At 42.3% G+C, this 23,853-nt stretch overlaps 1 protein-coding gene across 1 annotated transcript in view; it reads right to left on the bottom strand.

The window, feature by feature from the left end:
* Window positions 1-23,853, bottom strand: part of RASAL3 (RAS protein activator like 3) — a 55,233-nt gene that overhangs the window by 5,304 nt on the left and 26,076 nt on the right. The window contains exons 5-15 of the mRNA XM_033923462.1: window positions 20,235-20,320; window positions 17,665-17,794; window positions 15,709-15,807; window positions 11,079-11,645; window positions 9,861-10,005; window positions 8,725-8,869; window positions 7,737-7,973; window positions 3,753-3,954; window positions 2,765-2,868; window positions 1,554-1,884; window positions 1,104-1,229 (exon numbers count right to left, since the gene is read on the bottom strand). Of these exons, the coding sequence (XP_033779353.1) occupies window positions 1,104-1,229; window positions 1,554-1,884; window positions 2,765-2,868; window positions 3,753-3,954; window positions 7,737-7,973; window positions 8,725-8,869; window positions 9,861-10,005; window positions 11,079-11,645; window positions 15,709-15,807; window positions 17,665-17,794; window positions 20,235-20,320 (2,172 nt within the window). The remainder of the gene's footprint in view (window positions 1-1,103; window positions 1,230-1,553; window positions 1,885-2,764; window positions 2,869-3,752; window positions 3,955-7,736; window positions 7,974-8,724; window positions 8,870-9,860; window positions 10,006-11,078; window positions 11,646-15,708; window positions 15,808-17,664; window positions 17,795-20,234; window positions 20,321-23,853) is intronic.

Genomic DNA, 23,853 nt, shown 5'->3' with positions numbered 1-23,853 from the left:
ATCCAGGATAAATATATGTATATATAAGTATAAAATGATACATTTAACATATTTTATAATGTTTTTAAATTTTGAAGTTGGAGTTGGTTCATTTTTACCAACTCTGACTCTTAACTCCACCCATATTTGCGTCCGACTGACTCCAAAGCCCTGGTTGTAACACTTCCCCCCTCTCTAGCACCCTATAACCCTCTATCTTCTTTACACGTAATCCTATAACCCTCCATTGGAGTTCCTTTCTATTTCAGCCCTGTAAACCGTGCCAAGCTCTACGATTGCGGAGAAGGTGAGATATACAAACCTAAGGTTTAGTTTAGTTTAGTTTAACACACTGATATATAACAAAGCACCCAACAGCTGTAGAGTATGCATTATAAAGAATCTAATGTCATGAGCTGGGAGAAGCCAGCTGGCCTCCCTGCCTCCCCCCCCCCCCCCCCAATAAAGGACTTTCTGTATAGAATGGAGGTGGTGATGCAGATCCTGTTGGCCATGCCCTGACCCAAAGTCTGTAGATCAAAACTATTGTCAGAGGCATCTTAGACACAGGGACAAAATTGTCCCCATCCCCATGGGAAACCATCCCCAGGTCATTCTTTAAGGAGAGTGGGAAGACTCAGAGTATGAATGAACACAACCAGACCCTCAAGCCTTGCATTGAAGAATGCTGGTGTAGAAGGATTGAAGTTGAGATAGACACTAAAGAATGACACAGGATGGTTATCTGTGGGGTCTTGTGCTTAAACATTGGATCATCTCCTCTCTGTAGCCCCTCTCTTCTTGTTTCTAGCATTGTTAGTGGAGGGGAGGGACAGGAACAGCTTAACAACTGTCTTCTCTCTGAGATTCAGAACATTGGCCATCAGAGTTGGGGCCCAGCCCCTTTGTACTAATACCTAGTAATGCCCTCAAATGCAGTTGAGAAAGTGATAGGTCTCTTAATTTGCTGTCCTCAAATCTCTACTTCTAGTTCTAAGTGCACCAGTTATCTCATGGCACATGCTAATGAGAGGATTCACTGATTTGTCCCATGGCCTTTGTTATCACTGTGTGACTCAATTACCCCATGCTAAAATTCTACTGAGACCAGTGCTAGCTGTTACCTGCTGTGAGGACTGGTTTTGATCCATTTCGAGAAAATCCCTGTCATTCTCCCCAGACTGGAATTCCCAGGGCACTGTAGATTTTCTTCTGGGGAGAGATGCTGAGGTCCTTAGCCTTTCTCGCATCTTAGAACAGAAAAAGAAACATACTGTTAATAGCTGGTGAATTTTTGCCTTTGGACACAAAGCAGTCAAGAGAGTAAATGAAAACTTAGCCAGCTGACAAATGAGAGTCTAAGGGGGCACAGTCTACTTTGTACAACTAGGTAAAAGTCTTTATGAATCTTTTTAATATCATTTCTGAACCCGTTCAATCTTAGTTAATTGTTGACTTCCTGATGAGAGAGGCTGTGAATGATGATTTCTCAATGAGAAGCAAATGAAAGGAGTAAGCAGAGCAGCTGTACCTGATGGTTTTCTGGTCAGCCCCAGTTAAAAAAAGGGTGTTACCTGAGCTGACCTCTCTCCTGCAGTGCGCAGTGTTGAATGTGCACGATTACGGCATGCATCCTGCTCCTCCAGTGACTCTGGCAGATGTTCGCTGCTGCAGTGCTTTTGGATACGATGGGCCTTGCCTTGGGAGGGTACACTCTGCGTCCGCTGTACGTGCTTCCTGTCCCTGGCAAGGCTGTGTGAGCGGAGCAGGCTGCGTAGGCAGCGGTCCTCCTCCCTTTCCTTCTGTTTCTGTATGCTGATCATCGACTGGCTTTTGTTCACAAGTGGGCTGTGCTTGCTCAGGTCCCGGGGAGCCAAGAACCCTGGCTTCTCCAGCTCCACATACCTGTAGACCAAGAACACTAATGTAAATATCCAGTTACACGCCAAACTTTAGGCTTTTATTTATTTATTTATTTAGCCCATCCTCCCAAAAGAGCCCAGAACAGGTTGTCGCTCCTACCCTATGGAACGCATTGCCATCCCATATTCGCCACGAGATAGCAATTGATAAATTTAAGGCTAAATTAAAAACTTTCCTATTCCAAGACGCGTTTTCCTGCTCCCAAATATAATCTATTCTTCAACAATTCAACCGCTTTTAGGAAGCGATCCCATTCCTTATGTCTCATCCTTCCCTTTTCCATTTCCTTTTTTTTCTCCCCTTCCATTTCTTTATTCCCTGCCATCACTTTCCAGTATGTCTAGTTAAAGTCTAAATGTTCACAATCCCCTTTTCTTTTTCTTTTTAATTATCTTATATATTGTATTAATTTTATTTTTTATCTTATTTTAACTTGTAAACCGGCTAGATACTTGTTGATAGTCAGCATAGTAAAATTTAATAAACTTGAAACTTAAGTACATACATAGAATAGTCAAGACAAATATGGACAAGACGTATTTGGAAAGCGAGTGGTACAATGACTGAGTTATGGTAAATAGAGAACAGCTGAGTACATGCTAAAGTAGATATGAGCGTCTGAGATACACTGATCAATTATAGGTATTAATATCCGAGATACTTTAATTAACTATACATGCTTTGGTGAGGAACTTAGCATTATGGCCTAGTCGGTGAGTTCAACAGAGATCATTTAGGTTTGGACTTTTCATGTGATAGGAGGGATGAATATTGGTGATGGGAGAAACAAGTGAGATTCTACTACAGCGTCTCAAGATCACCAAAATTATAAAATGTTACCGAAAGGCAACACTTGGCTTACCCATGTTCACCCTTGGGACCAATCCAGATGGAAGCCGGCACTGGCGTCCCCTCCTGGATAGCAGTGAGGATGGTAGGCAGAGGCTCCAGCTTATTCTTGGTTTGCTAGGAGGAGGTGATGTGCAAAGAGTTACTTCTTAGAGGGCTAAGAAAAGACAAAACTTGGGCATGCTGATAAGAAGGCTGCTCTGATTGAGCGTAGCTGGTTTTAAGACAGGTTTGGCCAATTTCCTGGAGGAAAAGTCCAAAGTCTATTATTTGAGAAAGACACGAGGAAGCCACTGCTTGCCTTGGATCGATAGCAATGAATGTTGCTACTCTGGGGATTCCACGTGGATTATTGCTACTCTTTGGGTTTTGGCCAGGTACTAGGGACCTGTATTGGCCACTGTGAGGATGGGCTACTGGGCTTGGTGGAACATTGGTCTGACTCAGTAAGGCTATTCTTATGTTTTTATGACGGCTCTTAACGCAATTCCTACGCCAATCAACAATTAAGACTAATCAAGTCTTTACTGATTTTTGAGCGTAGGCAAGAATATTAATAAAACCCTCCTCTGATACCAAAGCTTCTTGAATTAGCATTAGAGAATGACACGTGGACAAATTTTTCTCTGTCCCTGCGGGAACTAATTTTCCCGTCCCGGTGAGTTCTGTCCCTGTGCCTGCCCCATTCCTGCAAGCTCCTCATCTGCACAAGCCTCAAACACTTTGAAATCATAAGTGTTCGAGGCTTGTGCGGTTAAGGCAGAGCTTACAGGAATGGGACAGGGACAACAACAAAACTCGCAGGGATGGGTCGGGGAAATTGAGTTCCTGCAGGGACAGAGAAAAATTTGTCCCCGTGTCATTCTTTAATTAGCATATTTACCTAGAGTCTGACGACCCTCATCACTATCACTGATAATCGTTTTTGTAAAGAAAGTGCCTGATTTGCTTTTCATAATTTCACCACTCTCCAAGTCTATAGAAATCCTCTTGTCTAATACCTGATCCAAGTTGGTGACTATTCTGCAGAGAATGGAATGCAAGATGGACAGGGAGGAGCCTAGATCAATGTACCCGTCGTAGTGTACCATGGCTGCGTCGCTGTCTGTGCTGGAGATGTTCTGCAGAAACTCCGTCATGGTCTCCTGGTTCTGCTCCAGAAAGTCATTCATAAATCCCATGTATTCTTCTTTATCACCAAATCTGTACGGTCACAAATCGGTAAATAATCATCATCAGACTTATCCTAAGTGTATCAATATACAGTCACTGGTCTGTACTTATGCACTGAAAAAGCAATATGTCTAGATCCCATACATGGTCCAACTCTGCCAAATGCAGGTCTCATCAGGAACAGCTTCTCTCTTAAACCTTTCTATCTGGAGGACTCATCGTAGGGTCATTATGGGAGTCAATGGGGGTCATTTGGCATGATTTTGGTGCTCAGACCCCCACATTGCCCACCTCAAGAAAAATCAGAAAAAGTGACCAGCGATTTTGTTTTTCCCCTGTATACAGGGTAAGTTCTATTGCAACCCTTGTAGTAAAAAAAACCAAGACAGACAGAATGTTAGGAATTACTAGAAAAATAATTTTTTAAAAAAACGATCTTAATGCCACAGTATTGCACCATGGTGCAATCTCTTCAGCTTGGAGAAGAGACAGCTGAGGAGAGATATGATATTCTAAAAAATCCTTAATGGAATGGAGCGGGTAAACACAAACTTGACTATCCTATATAATAAAAGGGTAGCCGCGCATGCGCACTCCTATTTGCGTGCTTCCATGATCAGTAGGTCTGTGGTCGCAGGAGTGCGCATGCGCGCTTATACGTCACCAGCCGCCGATCGCCTCCACAAGCCAGGACCACAGCCAGCCGCCGATCTCCGTTCCTCCAGTGGGGGGGTCTCGGAGGAGAGGGATCGCGGCCGCTCAGCGCCCCCACCGAGGAGCCCAGCAACTTTCCGCTGCCCGGGACCCGAGTCCTTTGCCGCCCCCCCCTTCCCTTCCTGCAGGCCCGACTACAAACCTTCTGATTTAAGCAGCGTGTGCAGCAGTCTTCACACGTTGCTTCGGGTCCTTCTACTGCCCTGATTTGCTCTGCCGCGTCTCTGATGATGTCATCAGGGATGTGCCAGAGTACATCAGGGCAGTAGAAGGACCCGAAGCAGCATGTGAAGACTGCTGCACATGCTGCTTGAATCGCCAGGTTTGTAGTCGGGCCTGCGGGAAGGGAAGGAGGGGGCGGCAAAGGACTTGGGACCGCGTTTGTAGTCGGGACCGTGGGAAGGGAAAGGGGGGTAGAGGAAATGCTAATGCTGCTGCACAGGGAACTGGTGTGGGGGGAGGGAAATGGAGGGGGAGGGAATGCTGCTTTGGACAGACAGACAGAGGGAGGAAGGGAGACAGAAAGAAAAGAAGAAAGATACAGTGGCAGGTGCACAGGGAACTGGTGTGGGGGGAGGGAAATGGAGGGGGAGGAAATGCTGCTTCGGACAGATAGACAGAGGGAGGAAGGGAGACAGAAAGACACAGGGTCAGGGAGACCGACAAACAAAGGGGGCCAGGGACAGAGACAGATAGAAAGAAAGTCAGCGGGAGTCGCGTCAGGAGGAGTGCGGGATGCGGCAGAGGGAACTTTTCCAATGGGTGCAACTGGGCGGCTGTCGGGAACCTCTGATCAGGGGCAGAGCAAGGTAAGTATATCATAGGAATAAGAAGGAGGAGGGGGAGAAAAAGGAAGGGACACCTACTACTGGACAGGGGGAGAAGGAAAGAAGTGCTGATGGACAGGGAGGGTGAAGAAAAAGGAACAGAGGCCTAATGTTGGACAGGGGGAGAAGGAAAGAGGGGGAGGTAAAACAAAGGGAGAAGGGCTGCTGTTGCATAAGGAGAGCAGTGAAGGGGTAGTGGTGGACACAGGGGAGGTAAAAGGAAGGGACAATGGACAGGGGGAGCAGGCAAGGGGTGGTGATGGACAGCCAAGGAAAAAGAAAGACAGAAAGTAAGAAAGCGGCAGAGAGAGAGAAAGAAATAAAGACAGACACACACACATATATTCTAGCACCCGTTAATGTAACGGGCTATAAAACTAGTTCTTTCATAAAGTGCAAAGTTACATGATAATACTTAAAACAATAGGAGAAAATATTTGTTTCACTCAACAAATAGATAAACTCTGGAACTCATTGCTGGAGCAAGAGGTATAAGTGGTTAATGTTGCTGGGTTCAAAAAAGGTTCAGACAAATTCTTGGAGGAAAAGTCCATAAGCCATTATTAAGGTAGATCTGGGAAAAGCCATCTCTTATCCCTAGTATTGGTAGCATGGAATCTTGCTAATCTTTGGGATTCCAGAATCTTATTAACTCTTTGGGATTCTGGACGAGCCACTGTTAATAATAATAATAATTTATTTTTATATACCACCAAACCATCAGTTTGTGGTGGTTTACACAATGATATTACACTAGGGAATAGAAATACAAAGTCATAAAACAATTTTTAAAATAGGAGAAAACACAATTCAGAATAAAAGCACTAGGGAAAAGATACAACCTTGTAAAACTTGTAGAAGATAGTGATAACACAGTACAATTAATTACAATATAGTAAATAGTTGTTTGTTCGAATAATCATAAATTGATTCGACGCTTAATACCTTAATAAATTTAAAAAATAAAATCAATTTTGTATTTCATATTTTTTTGAATAGATAAGTTTTAAGATCTTTCCGGAATTGATAATAGGTGAGGGATGGAGAGAGATGGGCGCAGTATGGCAGTTTGTATGTTCTTATCTTCTTAAGATGGAGACTTAATAGAGTTACCCTAGTGCAGTTATATGGCTGAGTATTATCTATTACTCTGACAAGTCATCTCTAAACATGGTTTGAAGAAAATGGGCATGGTGAGTCCACTGAGTTAGATAATAACTCCAGCTCATTAAAGTCGATCTGAGATGGAGCTGGTTTCATCCCATTGCTCATGTGAACCTATAGCTCTGCCTTCAGTGAGAAAACCTTTAGAGACAATGACCAGGAATTTGCAGTTTGAAAATATGGCAGACTTAATTCCTGCCTTATAACCTTGAACCTTCTGGAGTCTATATGTCAACATTCTTATTACCTAGCACTTAGCTCTCAATGGACCATAACCATATTGCTCACTTCTACAGACCCTAGTCGTAATGGTGTTTTAAATATCTCTTCTCCATGTCATTCATCTTCATAGACTCATGGCATGACCCTCTTAAATATCTCTTCCCCATGTCATCCATCCCCATAGACTTCAATGGTGTCACCCTCTTAAATATCTCTTCCCCTCATCATTCACCCCCATAGACTTCAATGATTTCACCCTCTTAAATATCTCTTCCCCTCATCATTCACCCCCATAGACTTCAATGGTTTCACCCTCTTAAATATCTTTTCCTCACATCATTCACCTTCATAGACTTCACTGACATCAACCTCTTAACTATCTCTTCCCCATGTAATTCACCTCCATGGGCTTCAATGCTGTCACCCTCTTAAATATTTGTAGAAATATAGAAGCCAAAGGACTCCTAATATTAGCGCTGTAATTTCTACAACAAACTGTTTTGAACCCCATCCTCCAAGTCTGTATACAGTAGTTCATGTATTTTTAATTTAAGTTTATTCTAACATTATAGTCTGACCACAACAGACCTTTGATAGGATTTTGTCTTGGCATTGTTTATCCTTCAGCACTGGGAAGGAATCATGCACCTGGGTTGGACGTGTACATGACTGATTTTCAACAGCAAAGCAATGACAGAGACAGAAAGATACTAAACAGCAGCGTGTGAATCTAAACTATAGTTCAACCTGTTGCCTCTGTCTTGATTCCTCTGCTTACTGCGTGACTACCCTATGCTCAAATTTTAATCGCAACTCTGAATGATCTCATGTAGATCTGTGTACCCTCATGGTGCTTTAGGGCTAATGATTGCTGTAATTACATACATGGTGAAGTTGGCCAGGTTCTGGATTACTTTGGCCACAAGGGTGAGGGTGCGAGAGGTACCATCCCCTGGGTACTCCTGAGTAAGATGAAACAGACTTGGTGACATGATGGCAGGGCAGAGGAAGCGTAGAAAGAGAGATGCACAGATAAGTCGCTGCCCGATGCCTTCCTTCTCCCGATCCTGGCATTCCTTCTGCCAGGCTGCAAATATCTCATTCAGCTCTGCTGGAAAGTTGCTGTGGAGAGAAGTGGCTTCAGTGAGAATTATTTCCATGCAGTGTGATAAAACACTAAAAAGAAAAGTCATGGTCCTGCATCACAGATGTGTCTAGGGTCTTCAGCTTCATTCCTGACTTCTTTAAACATCATGATCCAGACCCAGACTTATTTAGCAGTCATTCCTCCCATCAAAGAGTTTCTATGTTATTATATAAATTGCTGAAATATTCAACAGCTATAACTTAAAGCCTGCTATATTGAAGGCTGCAATCTATTGAAAGGCCACCAGGTGGCAATGTTCTGTTTTATGGTAATATATTGCATTTTGTTCTGTTCTTGTTCTCTCGTATTGCTCATAAGGGGATGCTACTCACTCCCTTTCTCAATTTGAGTCCAAAGCCCAAATATGATAAATATAGCCCTGTTGCTATTTCCTGATGCAGTTTGTTCTTGAGTGTATTGAGATACGCTCACTTTATAACTTAAATTTCAGCATTCCTGTTACAAACTTATCTAAAATGGATTGCCCCTTGTTAATAACTTCTGTAACAATCTAGGTCCTCCCTCCCACCTCCCAGCCACAGACCTCTTTGGCAAATGTAGCTCATTCTAGTCAGTCCTTCCTAATATTTACACTTCCCTATACTCCCTCTAACTCCTCTATGAATTACAACCAATTATAAACTTCTTTGACAATCATCTCACGACAACCATAGTCTAAGCCATCTCATTAATTTCTCCATGGGCCAGCGAAAGCCATAATCTTACTAGTAGGACTCTGTGATTTTCCTGAAGGCTTCCTCACAGCTCTGCCGAAGGTTGTTCTGGTTGTCAGAGAGGTCATTCGGCTGGCATTTGCTTGCGTCCACTTCACAACAGTCTTCAGATTCGTACAGATGAGCAATGAAATCCCCTGGGGAAGAGAGTACTCTGGTAATTGTCACATTTTAAAGAAATTATTTCTCATGCATATAGGATGCTCCAATTGGGCAGATTGCAGTTGGAGTTGGAGGGGGATATTTATTGGGATGTGGGGGCAGTTTGGAGAGTGGTGCAATTGTGAAGGGGGTTTGGTAGAGCAGGAAATTCCAGTTTTTAAATTTTCTTGGCCTTTTATCTAACTGCTACATTTCACTCACTCAGAGTTGCTTTGCGAGAGAAGTTTACAGGACAATAGTGTTGTTGGGGGGGTTTTTAGTGGGGTTTTTTCCTCCCACATTCCAAGTTTCATCCTATTCTGTTTTGTTCATTATTCTCTGCTACAGAAACTGGAAGTCCTATAGAGATGCATAAGGTCTTTATTTGGCACATTTTTCAAATTCATACATTTTAACTAGTTTTTCTCTCATGCCCGCCTTCTGTTAAATTTTCTGAGAGTTATTGTGCCCTTAGACAATCGTACAGACAGACAATTTCAACCTCTTTTGCACAATTCTATCCAACTTCTGTTAAAGGTCTCTGGGATGAACAAAACCAGTTTAATTTAAAAAAAATATTTGTAAGCAAGGCAGCTTTAAGATTCTCTTGAATTAGCAAGCAATGGGTGAACATCAAGACTGGTTCTCAAGTCTTAGAAATTAACCTCAAACTAGAAAAGAGGTTTTCAGTGAGATGTTTTATGGAATCACAAGAACAGCTTAAAAAGAAACCTCACTTTATTTAAGAGGGTGACACCATTGAAGTCTATGGGGTGAATGATGAGGGGAGGCAATATTTAAGAGGGTGACACCACTGGAGTCCATGGAAGTGAATGATGCAGTATGGAAGAAAATAATCTAAAGACAATATCCATTGAAGATATATTCAGGTGAATATTGAAGTCATCTGTCTGCATACCTATGAGAGTGTCACCTCTACATAGAGAGGGAGTGGAGATTAATGAAGTACAAAGGAGGAATCTTTACCCAGTGTATCTAGCAGGTACTTCTGTCCCACCAGCTTCATGTATTCATCAATGGCTTTTGTTGCAAGCGTGTTTTCCCTGAAGATCAGTGACTCCTTCTCATCAAAGCGGTCCACCTCTGCTATCCCTAGATCAATCAGGAAAGCCTAAAAAGCAAACAAGCAGCTTATAAGCATAACTTCTTGATAAGAGGAAGGATGACCCAGGCTTAATTGTGCCACCCCTGAAGAGGGAATATCTAAATCCTAGCATGTCACCCCACCCTTCTTTGTGCCTCTCCCATTCTGTTCTGCACTGACTATCACAACTTCTGTTTCCTCTCTTTTTTATGACTGGATACCCCCTCTCTCTTTGGACCTCTCTTTCCATACACTATTCCTTTGTTTTCATCCCATGCGTTTTTTAATTCCATTACCATTTTCATCTCCAGCACCTTCTGCAGGAAGGTATTCCAGGCATCTACCACCCTCTCCTTGAAAAAGTACTTTCTGAGTCAACACCCCTCCTTGCAACCTCAGTTCATGTCCTCTAGTTCTACTGCTTTCCCATCTCCGGAAAAGGTTTGTTTGTATATTCATATACCAAACATTTCTTATAATGCAAATTTACCTTTTACTCTTTGCTAATGCACTATGGGCATAAATAGGTGCCTTTGAGCTATGTGGTCATTGGAGTTCTCTTATTCCATGGTATTATATGTCTGCTACATTCACAGAAAATACCTATTGACCTATAATTGACTCCCCTGGTATTATAATATTGCCTGAGAAAGACATGGGGGAAGCCACTACTTCCCCTGGATTGGTAGCATAGAATGTGGCTACTCTTTTTGGTGTTTTGGCCAGGTATTAGTGACCTGGATTGGTGACTGTGAGGACAGGCTACTGGGGTCAGTAGCATGGAATGTTGCTACTCTTTGGGGGTCCCAGAATCTCGCTTCCTCTTTGAGATTCTGGAATGTTGCTACTCTTTAGGTTATGACCTGGATTGGCCACCATGAGAACGAGCTACTGAGCTTGATGGACCTTTGGTCTGGTCTGACTCAGTAAGGCTATTCTTATGTTCTTATGACCTTACACATTATCATGTGATTACACAAGATATCTTTTTTAGAATTTTATTCATCAGAAAAATAATTAAAATAACCTACATTGCAGCCAGACATTTCACTTGGCCCTCTCCCAAACATGCCGTGCCACCGCTGGCAGCCTGTCCTTACCTTGGCTTTTCCAGTGCTCTGAAGTACACGCACCAGAGAACAAGCTAGTTCCTCCTTGTCCTTGACTGTCAGTGCTGGCTCCAGCCACCTGCACAACTCCTTATAGTGAAAAGTCAAGTATTCAGCAAATTCTTTGTACTGCACAATGGGCAGGACCTCAATTCTCTGGTGTCGACCTTTGATCCTTATGGAGGCCGCCGTTGCTGTTGCTGGCTTTTCCTTTGTCATCCCTGTGCTGGTGATAGGATACCATTTCTCCACATGCAGCCGGGAGGATAAGTCAGCCAGTGGAATGGTAATGCCTCCCAGCGGGGTGGGGTCCTTGTTTTTCTTGTCCTCCTCCCGCAGGAGGTGGACTGTCACCTCATTGACCTGAGGTAGGTTGTCGAATTCGAAGTGCTCACCCCAGAAGAGGCCACTGGCATTTGACTGTTTACTGGTGGTGCGGGCATAGAGGGAACCATCTAGATGCAGCTCACAGAAATATCTCCGCCTGGAGGAAGGGGGCAGGTCCTTGGCCTCATATATCCAGAGGCTCAAGATGTTCTCGACTCGATCGCAGTTGTCCTGAAGAGAGAAAAAGGGGAATTACATAAGAGTTCTTATATATACAGTAAAATGGACAGGGTGACGGCATCCCAGTGCCGGGGCTGCAAATACATAAAGAAGAAATGTACAGTCTCTGATATTCGACTTCTGCACATATAGATGATACATTTGATTCAGACAAGGGAAAATCAGGTATGACGGGGGCTATCTGAGCCAAAATGAATAAGTTATCCATGTACTACTACTACTACTACTACTACTACTACTTATCACTTATATAGTGCTGAAAGGCATATGCAGCACTGTACATTTTGACATTTATAGAAGGTCCCTTCTTGGAAGAGCATACAATCTAAGTTTGACAGACAGACATGACATAGAAGGTAGGAGATGCAGAACCCAAGGTGAGAGAAGTTAGGAGTCAATAGCATTCTCAAAGAGGTGGGCTTTTAAACGGGCCTTGAACACTGCCACAGAAGGAGCCCACCATAGGGATTCGGGCAGCTTGTTCCAAGCATATAGTGTGCAGCAAGGCAGAAGGGACAGAGTTTGGAGTTGGCAGTTGAAGAGAAGGGTACAGATAGGAGAGACTTACCGGGGGGGGGAGTCATAGGGGGAGATAAGTGAAGAGAGATTGTGAGGGACAGCTGAGTGAGTTCATTTGTAGGTCAGTAAGAGGAGTTTGAATTGTATTCAGAAATGAATGGGAAGCCAATGATGTGACTTTAGGAGAGGAGTACTGTGAGCGGCTCTCCTGATATATGAGTTGTACAGCCGAATTCTGGACGGATTGGAGCGGAGCAAAAAGTCTAATTAGAAGGCCTGAGAGTAGCGAGTTGCAGTAGTCTAAACAAGAGGTGGTAAGGGTATGGATAAATGTTTTGGTAGTATGCTCAGAGAGGAAGGGTCTGATTTTGGTAATGTTATAGAGGAAGAAGTGGCAGGTTTTAACAATATGTTGTGTCTGGGTGGTGAAGGAGAAAGAGGAGTCAAAGATGGCCCCAAGATTATGAACAGACAAAACAGGAAGGATGAGAGTGTTGTCCAAAGAGACAGAGAATGAAGGAAGCGGAGAGGTGAGTTTAGGTGGGAAGATGAGCAACTCTGTTTTAGCCATATTCAATTTTAGATGGTGATGAAACATCCAGGTGGCAATGTCAGAGAGGCAGACTAAGACTCTGGTCTGGATTACAGTAGAGATATTTGGCACAGAGAGGTAGATCTGGGAGGCATCAGTATAGAGGTAATACTGGAAATCATGGGAGGAGATCAGTGCTCCAAATGAGTAAGTGTAGATTGAGAAAAGGAATGGTCCAAGGACAGAGCCTTGAGGTACACCAATGGATAACGGGAAGGCTGTGGAGGAGGAACCACCATTGCATACACTGAAGGTGCAATGGGAAAAATAGGAAGAAAATCAGGAGAGGGCAGAGCCCTGGAATCCCAACAAGGACAGCGCATCAAGGAGTAGGCGATGATCAAAGGTGGCATACACATCGAGAAGGATGAGGATAGAGTAGAGGCCTTTTGATCTGGCCAAGAACAGGTAGTTGGAAACTTTAGTAAAGGTAGTTTCCGTGGAATGCAGCAGGCGAAAGCCTGACTGAAGTGGATCCAGAATAGCATGGGATGAGAGGAAGTCCAGACAATGGCGGTGAACAGAACGTTCAATAACTTGGATAAGAAAGGGAGGAGGGAGATGGGGTGAGAGTTGGAAGGATGTGGGATCAGGTGAGGGTTTCTTGAGGAGGGGTGTGACAACGGCATATTTGAAGGCATCAGGAACAGTTGCAGTGGAGAGCAATAGGTTGAGAATGTGACAAATAGGAGGGATGACAGAGGGCGAGACAGAGAGCGAGATGAGTGGGAATCTGATCGGAGGAGCAGGTAGTGGGTTTGGATGATGAGAGAAGATGTATAGTTTCCTCCTCAGTGATCTCAGAGAAAAAGGAGAGTGTGGCAGGTGTCAAGGGGAGGTTAGTAGAAGGGGCAGATGGATGGAGGGGGAAGTAGCCTGGTTGAGAGCTCAAGGTAAATCTTCTGAATCTTATTGTAGAAGAATGCTGCCATTGGCTGGGGATTAATTGAAGTGGGGGGTAGGCGGCGAGGGTGTTTTGAATAGGGAGTTTAATGTGGTAAAGAGACGGCGAGGATTGGAGCTAAGAGAAGTGGTTAAGTGGATATAGTATTCTTGTTTAGCCAGCGAGAGGGCAGACTGGAATAATGTCAGCATGAATTTGAAGTGTATGAAGTCGGTGAGCGCATGAAATTTAAGCCAGAGACGTTCAGCGTAAAGGGCACATGAGCGTAGGGAGGGGGGGGGCATGTGAGTCAGGGTTGGGGTTTGGCACACCTAACAGGATGTGAGATTTGAGGAGCAAGGGTATCTAGAGCAGAGGAGAGAATGGTATTTTAAGAGAGGATGGCTTTGTTGACAGTCTTGTGTGATATAGTAGTTGAGAAGAGGGATGAGGCAGCAGTGGAGAAGGCTCTGGGGTCAATAGCCTGAAAGTTCCTGAACGTGTTGGTGACAGATCTGGGGCGTAGGGTAATGAATAGTGAATGTTAACAGGTGATGGTCAAAGAGGGGAAGGGTGTTATTTCAGAATTTGGTGGTTGAGTTGGAGGAAAGAATTAGGTCTAGGCAGTGCCTTTCTGGTGTGTAGGGGGTGGTGGAGCACAGCAAGACATTGAAGATGTTAGGGCAAGGAATTTAGAGGCGAAGGAAACAGAGGGGTCATAGACATGGATATTGAAGTCACCAAGGATGAGAGAAGGGGATGAGGGCTCGAGGAAGGAGGAAAGCCAGGAGTCAAAGTCAGTGAGGAAGGAAGAGTGGGATGTATCAGGGGAGGGGGTGTCAGTATATGTCTTATATATATAATCTTATACATGAAGGCTATGATCAATTGATCATTATCAATTTCGTTTATTAGTTTAATCTGTGTTGTTATTACTGATATATTATTGCAATATCACTTTTTTGGAGCGGTCATAAAATAATATTGCGCAAATTGGAAATGTTGCAAAATACAACAATTAAGCTGATATTTGGATTGAAAAAAAGTGACAAAATTGCACCATATTTGTTAAAGCCGCCCTGGCTCCCTGTTGAAGCTAGGATTCAGCTCAAGGTTTTCTGTTTGGTGTTTAAAATACATCAAGGGGAGGTACCATCTTATTTGCCCCCATTGTTGTGTTATTCTGATACTATATTATATGGTTTGAGACCATACGTGCTCTTTCGATTTCCGGAAGTAAGAGAGTTAAAATATACCAAAATGTTCACTTCCACTCTAGCCTATCAAGCTGCCAAACTCTGGAAAACTTTGCCAGATCAGATTATAAGAGCTTTAGGAAGGCCTTGAAAACTCATTTGTTTAAGGAATATGTTTTGAAAAAGCTGTAATTTTTTAATGTTTTTATTATATTGCTTATTGTCTTTGTTAACCACTTTGAACTTCTTTTAAGGTATTTGTGGTATACAAATAAAAATTGTATTGATATGCAGATTTTCTATGCATAAATACAGAATATGTACTCTTAAACTTATACGAGGCCTCTTTTACTAGGAACAATTAAAAAAAACTCCTCACAGTACCGGGTAGAGCTTTGGATTCTTGCACAGAGGCTAAGAAGAAAAAATTTTAAAAAAATTTTAATTGAATCAGGTTGGGCAGACTGATTGGACCATTCGGGTCTTATCTGCCGTCATCTACTACGTCACTATGTTCCTTTTTTCATTCTTCTTTTCTTTAATTTATTGTAGTTCTCCCCACTTTCTATATTCGTCTTTAAGTGTTTTTTGCTCCCTGGATTTTTATCTCAATTGTACAACGCTTTGAAATTTGATATTACAATTTCATCAAATTTTTAATAAAACTTGAAACTTGTAAGTATAATTGATATTTGCATGTTAGCAGTGCCAGATGTATGTAAACTGCCACTGAATACTGTATAGGGATAATTTAAATTAGATGCTTCCAATTATTTCCAAAATGATTCCCTGAAAACTGACCACGTGAGTGCCTCCGGATAATTACTAAAGGGGGGGCAGGATAATGAGGACTCTTTCCTTTACCTTGTTTGGTTGCACTGTCCGCCTAAGGTTCTCTATCCACCGGTCTCGCTCAGCGATGGAGCTGCACCCAAAACACCTGCTTCCTTCGGAGTTAATTATCTGTGTTGTATGTCCAAGGAACACCCAGGAAAAAAAGAAAGAACACCCCCCCCCCAAAGAGGAGGAATGGATTACTGCGTGTTAATATTTTCATACTTCATGTCGTGGTTGTCATTGTGATTGTAGCCTTTGATCAGATTTCTCTCAATCTGAGCTGCCAAATGACTGAGTTCCAGAGAAAAATTTCAGGCCAGTCCTGGAATTTTGGCAACCCCATTCAGATGCATCACAGGACCTGTAGCACTGAGTTCAGAAGGCCTACAAATCCCATCCTGCTTTGGAAAGTATATTCCAAACCAGGATTAAACAAAAACTCTTTCTCCTGGAACTGGGTAACTTGTCAGCTCTGCTGAATTCTCCTACTTCTTCTTGCTATAGCAGAACCAAATAAGCAGAGATACCAAGTTATCCAGATCCAGACCGGAGACTTATTAGCCAGTCCTGGTTTTGAACTTGTATCCCAAAGCAGTGTGAGATTTGAACTACAGTCCCTGATTCTATTCATTCAAATTAGTGCTGTAGGTCTGATGATTTACAACTGGGTTATTTGACAGTTCTGGAACACTCTGCACCAGTCCTGGTTTAGTCTTCTCTACTGCATCTAATGACTTGTAGGTATTTGTGACCTGGATTAGCCACTGTTGGAAACACGATACTGGGCTTGATGGACCTGTATGGCAACTCTTATGTTCTTATGTGAGCCAAGTCTAGGACAATGAAGCCATTGTGACATCACTGATGAGGTTGGCTCTTAGACATTGGTAGAATGAGGCATTATGACATCACAATCTCAGCTCTGGAATGTTGCTACTATTTGGGTTTCTGCCAGATACTGGGGACCTGGGTTGGCCACTGTTGGAAACAGGATCCTGGGCTTGATGGACCTTCAGTCTGTCCCAGTATGGCAACTCTTATGTTCTTATGTGAGCCAAGTCTAGGACGATCAAGCCATTGTGACATCACTTGTGAGGTTGGCTCTTAGGCATTGTGACATCACAATCTCAGCTCTGGAATGTTGCTACTATTTGGGTTTCTGCCAGGTACTTGGGACTTGGGTTGGCCACTGTTGGAAACAGGATACTGGGCTTGATGGACCCTCAGTCTGTCAACTCTTATATTCTTATGTAGGCCAAGTATAGGAGAATCAAGCCATTGTGACATCACTGCTGAGGTTGGCTCTTAGGCATTGGTGGAATGAGGCATTATGACATCACAATCTCAGCTCTGGAATGTTGCTACTCTTTGGGTTTCTGCCAGGTACTTGGGACCTGGGTTGGCCACTGTTGCAAACAGGATTCTGGGCTAGATGGACTATATGGCTCCAGAAAAAAAAGAGGATGGATTGAGACAATGGAAGTAAAATCCAGAGGTCTCAATCCATCCTCATTTTTCTGGAATCATATGGTCACCACCATAATCAAGGCAATGTACTGTATGTGGAGGGTAAAGGAGAGCAGGGGAAGATCTGATCCTCAAGATTATAATCTATTCTAGGTCTTGATTTTCTCACTTCATATCCCTCTTGGATGGGCTGCACTTCCACTGCAGATAGATGAGGAGGACAATATTGGGACTATACCATCATAGGGTTGCCAACTGCCTTCATACTTCCCAACAGAGTTGATCCAGTTCTGGTTTTACCCCGATGCATGCAGAGACTTGTACTTCTGATTTTCCAACAGCATTCCCTAGGAAAAGTGAAACTACAAATTCTTGTATGCAGTGGGGAAAACCCAGAACTGGATCAACATGGGTGAATCTGAAGCCATTTGGCAATCCTAGGTCAGGGAAATACTCAGTTGGGCTGTGTGTGGGGGGGTGGGGGCAGAGGTAAGTGAAGAAATATTGTGCAGTTACCTCAAAGCAGTATTTCTCCCCCAGAATGCTGCTGTGCAGATGCCTGATAGTAACGTCTTTCTCCGCATTGAGGTCTAGCAGTTCCACCACTGTCACCAGAGACTCATGTGAGCTGTGTGTGGTCTGGACTCTAGAGTGGAGAAACAGTGCAACAACCTCTTGTTATGTGCCAAGTGCAACATTTATATCATGATATGTGGGGCAAACAAACCTCATGCCTATTTACTGTGAATAGGCTGAGAGCCTGACAGAACTTAGTGGATCCCAAGGATTGGGCAGAAAATCACTTCCCAGTGGGAGATTTTAAGCCAGTCCTAGATTTCTGACAACTCTATAATAGTGCATTATGGGACTTGCAATATTGATTTCAAGGGGTAGAATCAGAGACTACAAATCCCATACTGCTTTGGGATGTAGGTTAAAAACATGATGATACCCTTCTCCTTTTCAAATAGCCTTTATAAGTCTTTAGACAAATTGATGAATAAATTTATATGGAAAGGTAAGCTCCCTAGAATAGCACTTAAAAAAATAAAACTTCCAAAAACTAATGGAGCATTAAATATGCCCAACTTTAAAGACTATCGCTCTGCTTTTAGACTCCCTCAAGCTTTAAAATGGTTTTTTGTATCAGATAATTACGATACACCCAGATGGAAGATATTGTCAGGATCGTTAATATTCCCTTATCCGATTCATCTGCCCTCCTTTATGGATGACTTCAAATATACTGAACCATTAAGACTTTTAAAATCCTCTGCAATCTTAATAAATGATTTTTATCAATCAATAAATAACAAAACCATTGCAACAGAAAATTTCCCCATTTGGAACAACTCCAAAATCAAAATACCCGATTTAGAGCCCTTCAAAGAGCAATGGCAATCAAACCATATTTGGTCAACCCACCAATTAATACTTGATGGCGAAATCCTAAGTGTTACTGATTTATCTTCTACCTATAATATTTCCCCTATACCATTATACATGTGGGATAAACTACATCATTGGATTAACGGAATACTTACTACCTTCATCACACATTGACACAAGTAACTTTTCTGACTTTATTAAACATATTTCAATTGGCAAGAAACAAATCCTGACAAAACAAAATTCATCCTCCTTGAAAATAGCCATGACAAATCTAGTAATAAACTCTATCACATACCCCAATCAACCCACTCTAAAACTTCTGGAAATGCTGAAAAACAGAGGCTGTACCATGCAACCACAAATCAACAAAACAATACAAAAATTATTCACAGTCATGAGAAATCTAAGACAAGTTCGAAAATTCTTTGGCAGAAAACAATTCCAGCTAGTGGTCCAATCCCTAGTCCTTGGTCTACTAGACTACTGCAACATCCTCTATCTCCCCTGCCCCACAACCATAATAAAACAACTACAAACAGTACAAAACACAGCTCTAAGACTTATCTACTCACTGAGGAAATACGATCACATCACAGTGGCATATCTCGACTCACACTGGCTCCCAATACATCAAGAATACATTTCAAATTCTACTGCCTACTATTCAAAGCCATAAACGGAGACAGCCCAGCCTACTGGAACAACCGACTAATTCAAACCACCACAGCCAGACACAGGAGAACCCACACACCATTCACGCACCCTCCAATCAAAAACGTCAAACGAAAGAAAATGTACGATGCCCTCCTAGCCACCCAAGCAGCAAAACTAGACCTCCAACTTACTACAAAACCTTCAGAAAAGAAATAAAAACCCTGCTATTCAAAAACTCCATAAAGACAAACTAACACAGCAAGATCCATCTCAAGTCCCCATTTGCAATCCACTTCACCCTTTAGCACCTATGAAAATGTCCAAACAACTCCTAATGTACAACTCATATGTAATCCGCCTTGAACCGCAAGGTAATGGCGGAATAGAAATCACTAATGTAATGTAAGAAGAAAAGCCTACAAGATATACAAAAAATTCCAAGAAATTAATGCCCAACACAATTCTTCAACTGAATCCTTCTGGACGTTGGAACTAGAATTAAAATCTCATAAAATTGATTGGATTCATTTTTGGACCACTCAGCCTGTCCCACTATGTCAGCCTGGAGGCTAACCAATTTTTTTCATCATACATAAGTCTTACTGGACTCCAAATAAAATTGCTCTAATTCCCTCCAATCCTATATTGGTCCTGCTCCAAAGAGCTTGGTACATTAGCGCACCTCTTATTTCACTACTCTAATGTACAATCCTACTGGAACGCCATATGGTGTAGAATTATATACATATTGGATTTAGATAAATCTACTCCGTTTTCATACAAAACTGTCATCTTAGGCTAGATCAGTTTGGTTGCTGTAATGGGGGTTTCCAGATGATATTGCATTCTGTAAGAACATTGGTAATTATGACTTCATGCATAAAAAAACCAGGACTGCACCAGCCTGGATCCAGGGTTGTGACCCTTGCCCAAAATATTAGGGAAACAAAAGAGCTACCACAATCAGTCCTAGTTCCCATCTCCTGTCCTGATTACATAGCATGCAGATTTTATTTTCAAGAAGTACTGGTTCTTTTTACCTGTAATGGTTCTGGGAAGTAAGGGCCGTATGCTTCGTCCTCAGGGGACTACTTGTGATGTTCTTGATGCGTTTCCGGATTAAGCCCTGAGGGAGGTTAACAAAGTTCTGTCACCTGAAGAAGAGTTGGAATAGACCTGGCCTGTAAAAAGAGACTAAAACCTATCATATGACTTCTTATTTTCCGTATGGCCTAAACCTGTTCAGAAGCAGCAGGGGAGAAGAAAAGACCCTACGCTCAGCTACCACCTTTTGTGCATCCTGTGCTGAACCTTGCATGATAAACCCTTTGGATAAAGGGGTGTCCCAAGAGTATCTGACACTCTAGGCCAGGGGTAGGCAATTCCGGTCCTCAAGAGCCATAGGCAAGTCAGGTTTTCAGGATATCCACAATGAATATGTATGAGATTGATTTGCATGCACTGCCTCCTTGAAATGCAAATCTATCTCATGCATATTCATTGTGGTTATCCTGAAAACCTCTCTGGAGGCAGCTTAAGTCTCTCCCTTCTCGATCCAACAACTCACCTTCTGTTCTCTCTCCTCAGGTAACCCTTTCCCTTCCTTACTCCACTCCTTCAGGTGTCTAGCATGTTATGTTAACCTACCTCTCTGCTCTACCCTACACTTTCTCTCCTAGTTCTCTCTGTCCTTCGCCTCCAGGGACTCTGGCACCCTCTTTTGTTTATTAAGGATCATATACACAGATTCAGCTAAGAGGCTAATCATATAAGAGGCTCCAGGGATGGGGTTCCAAGTAGGCACTTAGTTTGGAAATATTTTATAAAGACACATATGGGTCTTTATAAAAGAGCCTCACAAAGCCTGCAGAAATTGCTGCTAACTTGCACTTATATACATTTATACCCACTTATGCGTAGCTGTGAATGTACACATATATGTATATTTTAGAAAATACAATTGTAGTTCACAATTCTGCCTGCGTCCTACCCAAACTCTTCTCCCAAACAAACCTACATTTGGACAAGTTCATGGAGGAAAAGTCCATAGTCTGCTATTGAGATAGACATGGGGGAAACCACTGCTTGCCCTGAGATCAGTAGCATGGAATCTTATTACTATTTGGGGATTCCGCATTGAATGTTGCTACTATTTGGGGTTCCAGAATCTTTGGGATTCTGGAATGTTCTTAATATTTGAGATTCTGGAATATTGTTACTTTTTGGGTTTCTGCCAGATATTTGTGCTATAGATTGGCTACTGTTGGAAACAGGATACTTTTTCTAGATGGTCTGACCCAGTAAGGCCATTTTTAGGGAAGTTCTAGCAGCTCTGCTGGCTGACCTTTTTAATGCTTCTTTAGAGTTGGAAGAGGAATGGAAAAGGGCAGATGTGATCTCTCTAATCAAAAGCAGAAGTAAAGAAGACATAGGGAACTACAGGCCAGTAAGCCTGACTTCACAAGTAAATTAATGGAAACACTTAAAAAAAAAAAAAAAAAAAGAGAATAGTGACATTACTGGCATCCAGTGGATTACAGGATCCGAGGCAACATGGATTCACTAGAGGCAGGTCTTGTCAGACAAATCAGATCAATTTCTTTGACTGGGTGACCAAAGAATTGAATTGCACAAGATGTAGTGTATTCAGATTTTAGCAAAGCCTTTGACAGTGTTCCGCACAGGCATCTAATAAATAAACTGAGTTTCCTTGGGATGGGCCCCAAAATGACAAACTGGGTCAGGAACTGGTTGAGTGGAAGGCGACAGAGGGTAGTGGTCAATGGAGATCTCTCTGAGGAAAGGGATGCTACCAGTGGTGTGCCTCAAGGTTCAGTTCTTGGGCCTGTTCTTTTTAACATTTTTATAAGTGATATTGCTGAAGGGCTGTCAGGTAAGATTTGCCCCTTTGTGGATGGTATCAAAATCTGCAATAGGGAAGACACCCTTGATGGTGTGAATAACATTTGGTAGGACCTAGTGAAGCGTGAAATATGGTCTGGAATTTGGCGGCTAAGATTTGATGCTAAGAAATGCAAAGTCATGCATTTGAGCTGCAAAAACCTGAGGGAGTGAAGAACTTTTGTAAACGAAAGAAGAGTGAAACTTGGGTATGATAGTATGTGATGATCTTAAGGTGGCCAAACAGGTTGAAAAGGCGACGGCGAAAGTTGAAGGATGCTTGGGTGCATAGGAAAAGGTATGGCCAGTGGGAAAAAGGAGGTATTGATTCCTCTGTATAAGACTCTGGTGAGACCTCATTTACAATATTGTGTACAATTCTGGAGACAGCACCTTCAAAAAGATATGAATAGGATGGAATCAGTCCAGAGGAAGGCTACTAAAATTGTCGGTAAGTCTTTATCATAAGGCATATGAGGACAGACTTCAAGATCTCAATATGTTTATGTTTATTAAAACTTTTTAACCACACTTAGTTTTAGCAACAGTACAGTTTACAAATATGTATGCTCTGGAGTAAAGATAGGAGAGGGGAGATATGATAGAGACGTTTAAATACCTGCGTGGCATAAATGCGCATGAGGCAAATCTCTTTCATTTGAAAGGAAGCTCTGGAATGAGAGAGCATAAGAGGTGATAGGCTCAGGAGTAATCTAAGGAAATACGTTTCTACAGAAAGGGTGGTAGATTCATGGACTAGTCTCCTGATAGAGGTGGTGAAAACAAAGACTGTGTCTGAACTCAAGAAAGCGTGGGACAGGCATGTGAGATCTCTTATGGAGAAGAAGAGATAGTGGATATTGCGGATGGGCAGACTGAATGGACCATTTGGCCTTTATCTCCTGTCATGTTTCTATGTTTCTTATTATGTACGTGGTCAAACAGGTAGAAAAGACGATGGTGAAAGCTAGAAGGATACTTGAGTGCATAGGGAGAAGAATGGCCAGTAGGAAAAAGGAGGTGATGATGCCCCATTATAACTCTCTTGAGATTTCATTTAGAATATTGTATACATTTTTGGAGATCATACCTTCAAAAAGATAAAAACAGGATGGAGTCGGTCCAGAGGAAGGCTACTAAAATGGTTGTGGTCTTCATCATAAGGTGTATGAGGACATACTTTGGAAGAAAGGCAGGAGAAGGGGGAGATATGATAGAGATGTTTAAATACCTCTGTAGTATAAATGCATGGGAGACAAGGAAGCTCTGGAATGAGGAGGTAAAGAATGAAGGTGAAAGGAGACTGACTTGGGGTAACCTAAGGAAATACTTCTTCATAGACAGGATGGTGAATTTGTGGAATGGCCTCCCAGTGGAGGTGGTGGATCTCTAAGGGAGAGGAAAGGATAGTAGATGTTATGGTTAGGCAGACCAGATAGGCCATATGGTCTTTATCTGCCTTATTTTTCCTATGTTTCTATGTTAATTATTTATTGCTTGATAAATTTATTTGAATTGTAATTTCTCATTGAATGCACTGGTTTCTTTGATTGGCAAGTGTGAGCATCTCTGGGATTATGTAGTCTATAAAATCTTGAGTTTAGGTTAGTGTTTCAAGAATTTAAATACTTCTATACGTAAATGTAACTCACCAGGAGCTTGGGTTTAGAAAGGTTAGAAAATAATCTGTCCTTATTTTTAAAAAAAGACTTTAAAATTCAATTAAAGTGTATAAGCAGGTTTTTCTAAGACAGTGCA

The sequence above is a fragment of the Geotrypetes seraphini genome, chromosome 16 (genome assembly GCF_902459505.1).
Source record: "Geotrypetes seraphini chromosome 16, aGeoSer1.1, whole genome shotgun sequence".
NCBI classification, from domain to species: domain Eukaryota; kingdom Metazoa; phylum Chordata; class Amphibia; order Gymnophiona; family Dermophiidae; genus Geotrypetes; species Geotrypetes seraphini.
Note: the sequence above shows the minus strand (reverse complement) of the source record. Positions and strands in the feature narration are given on the sequence as shown.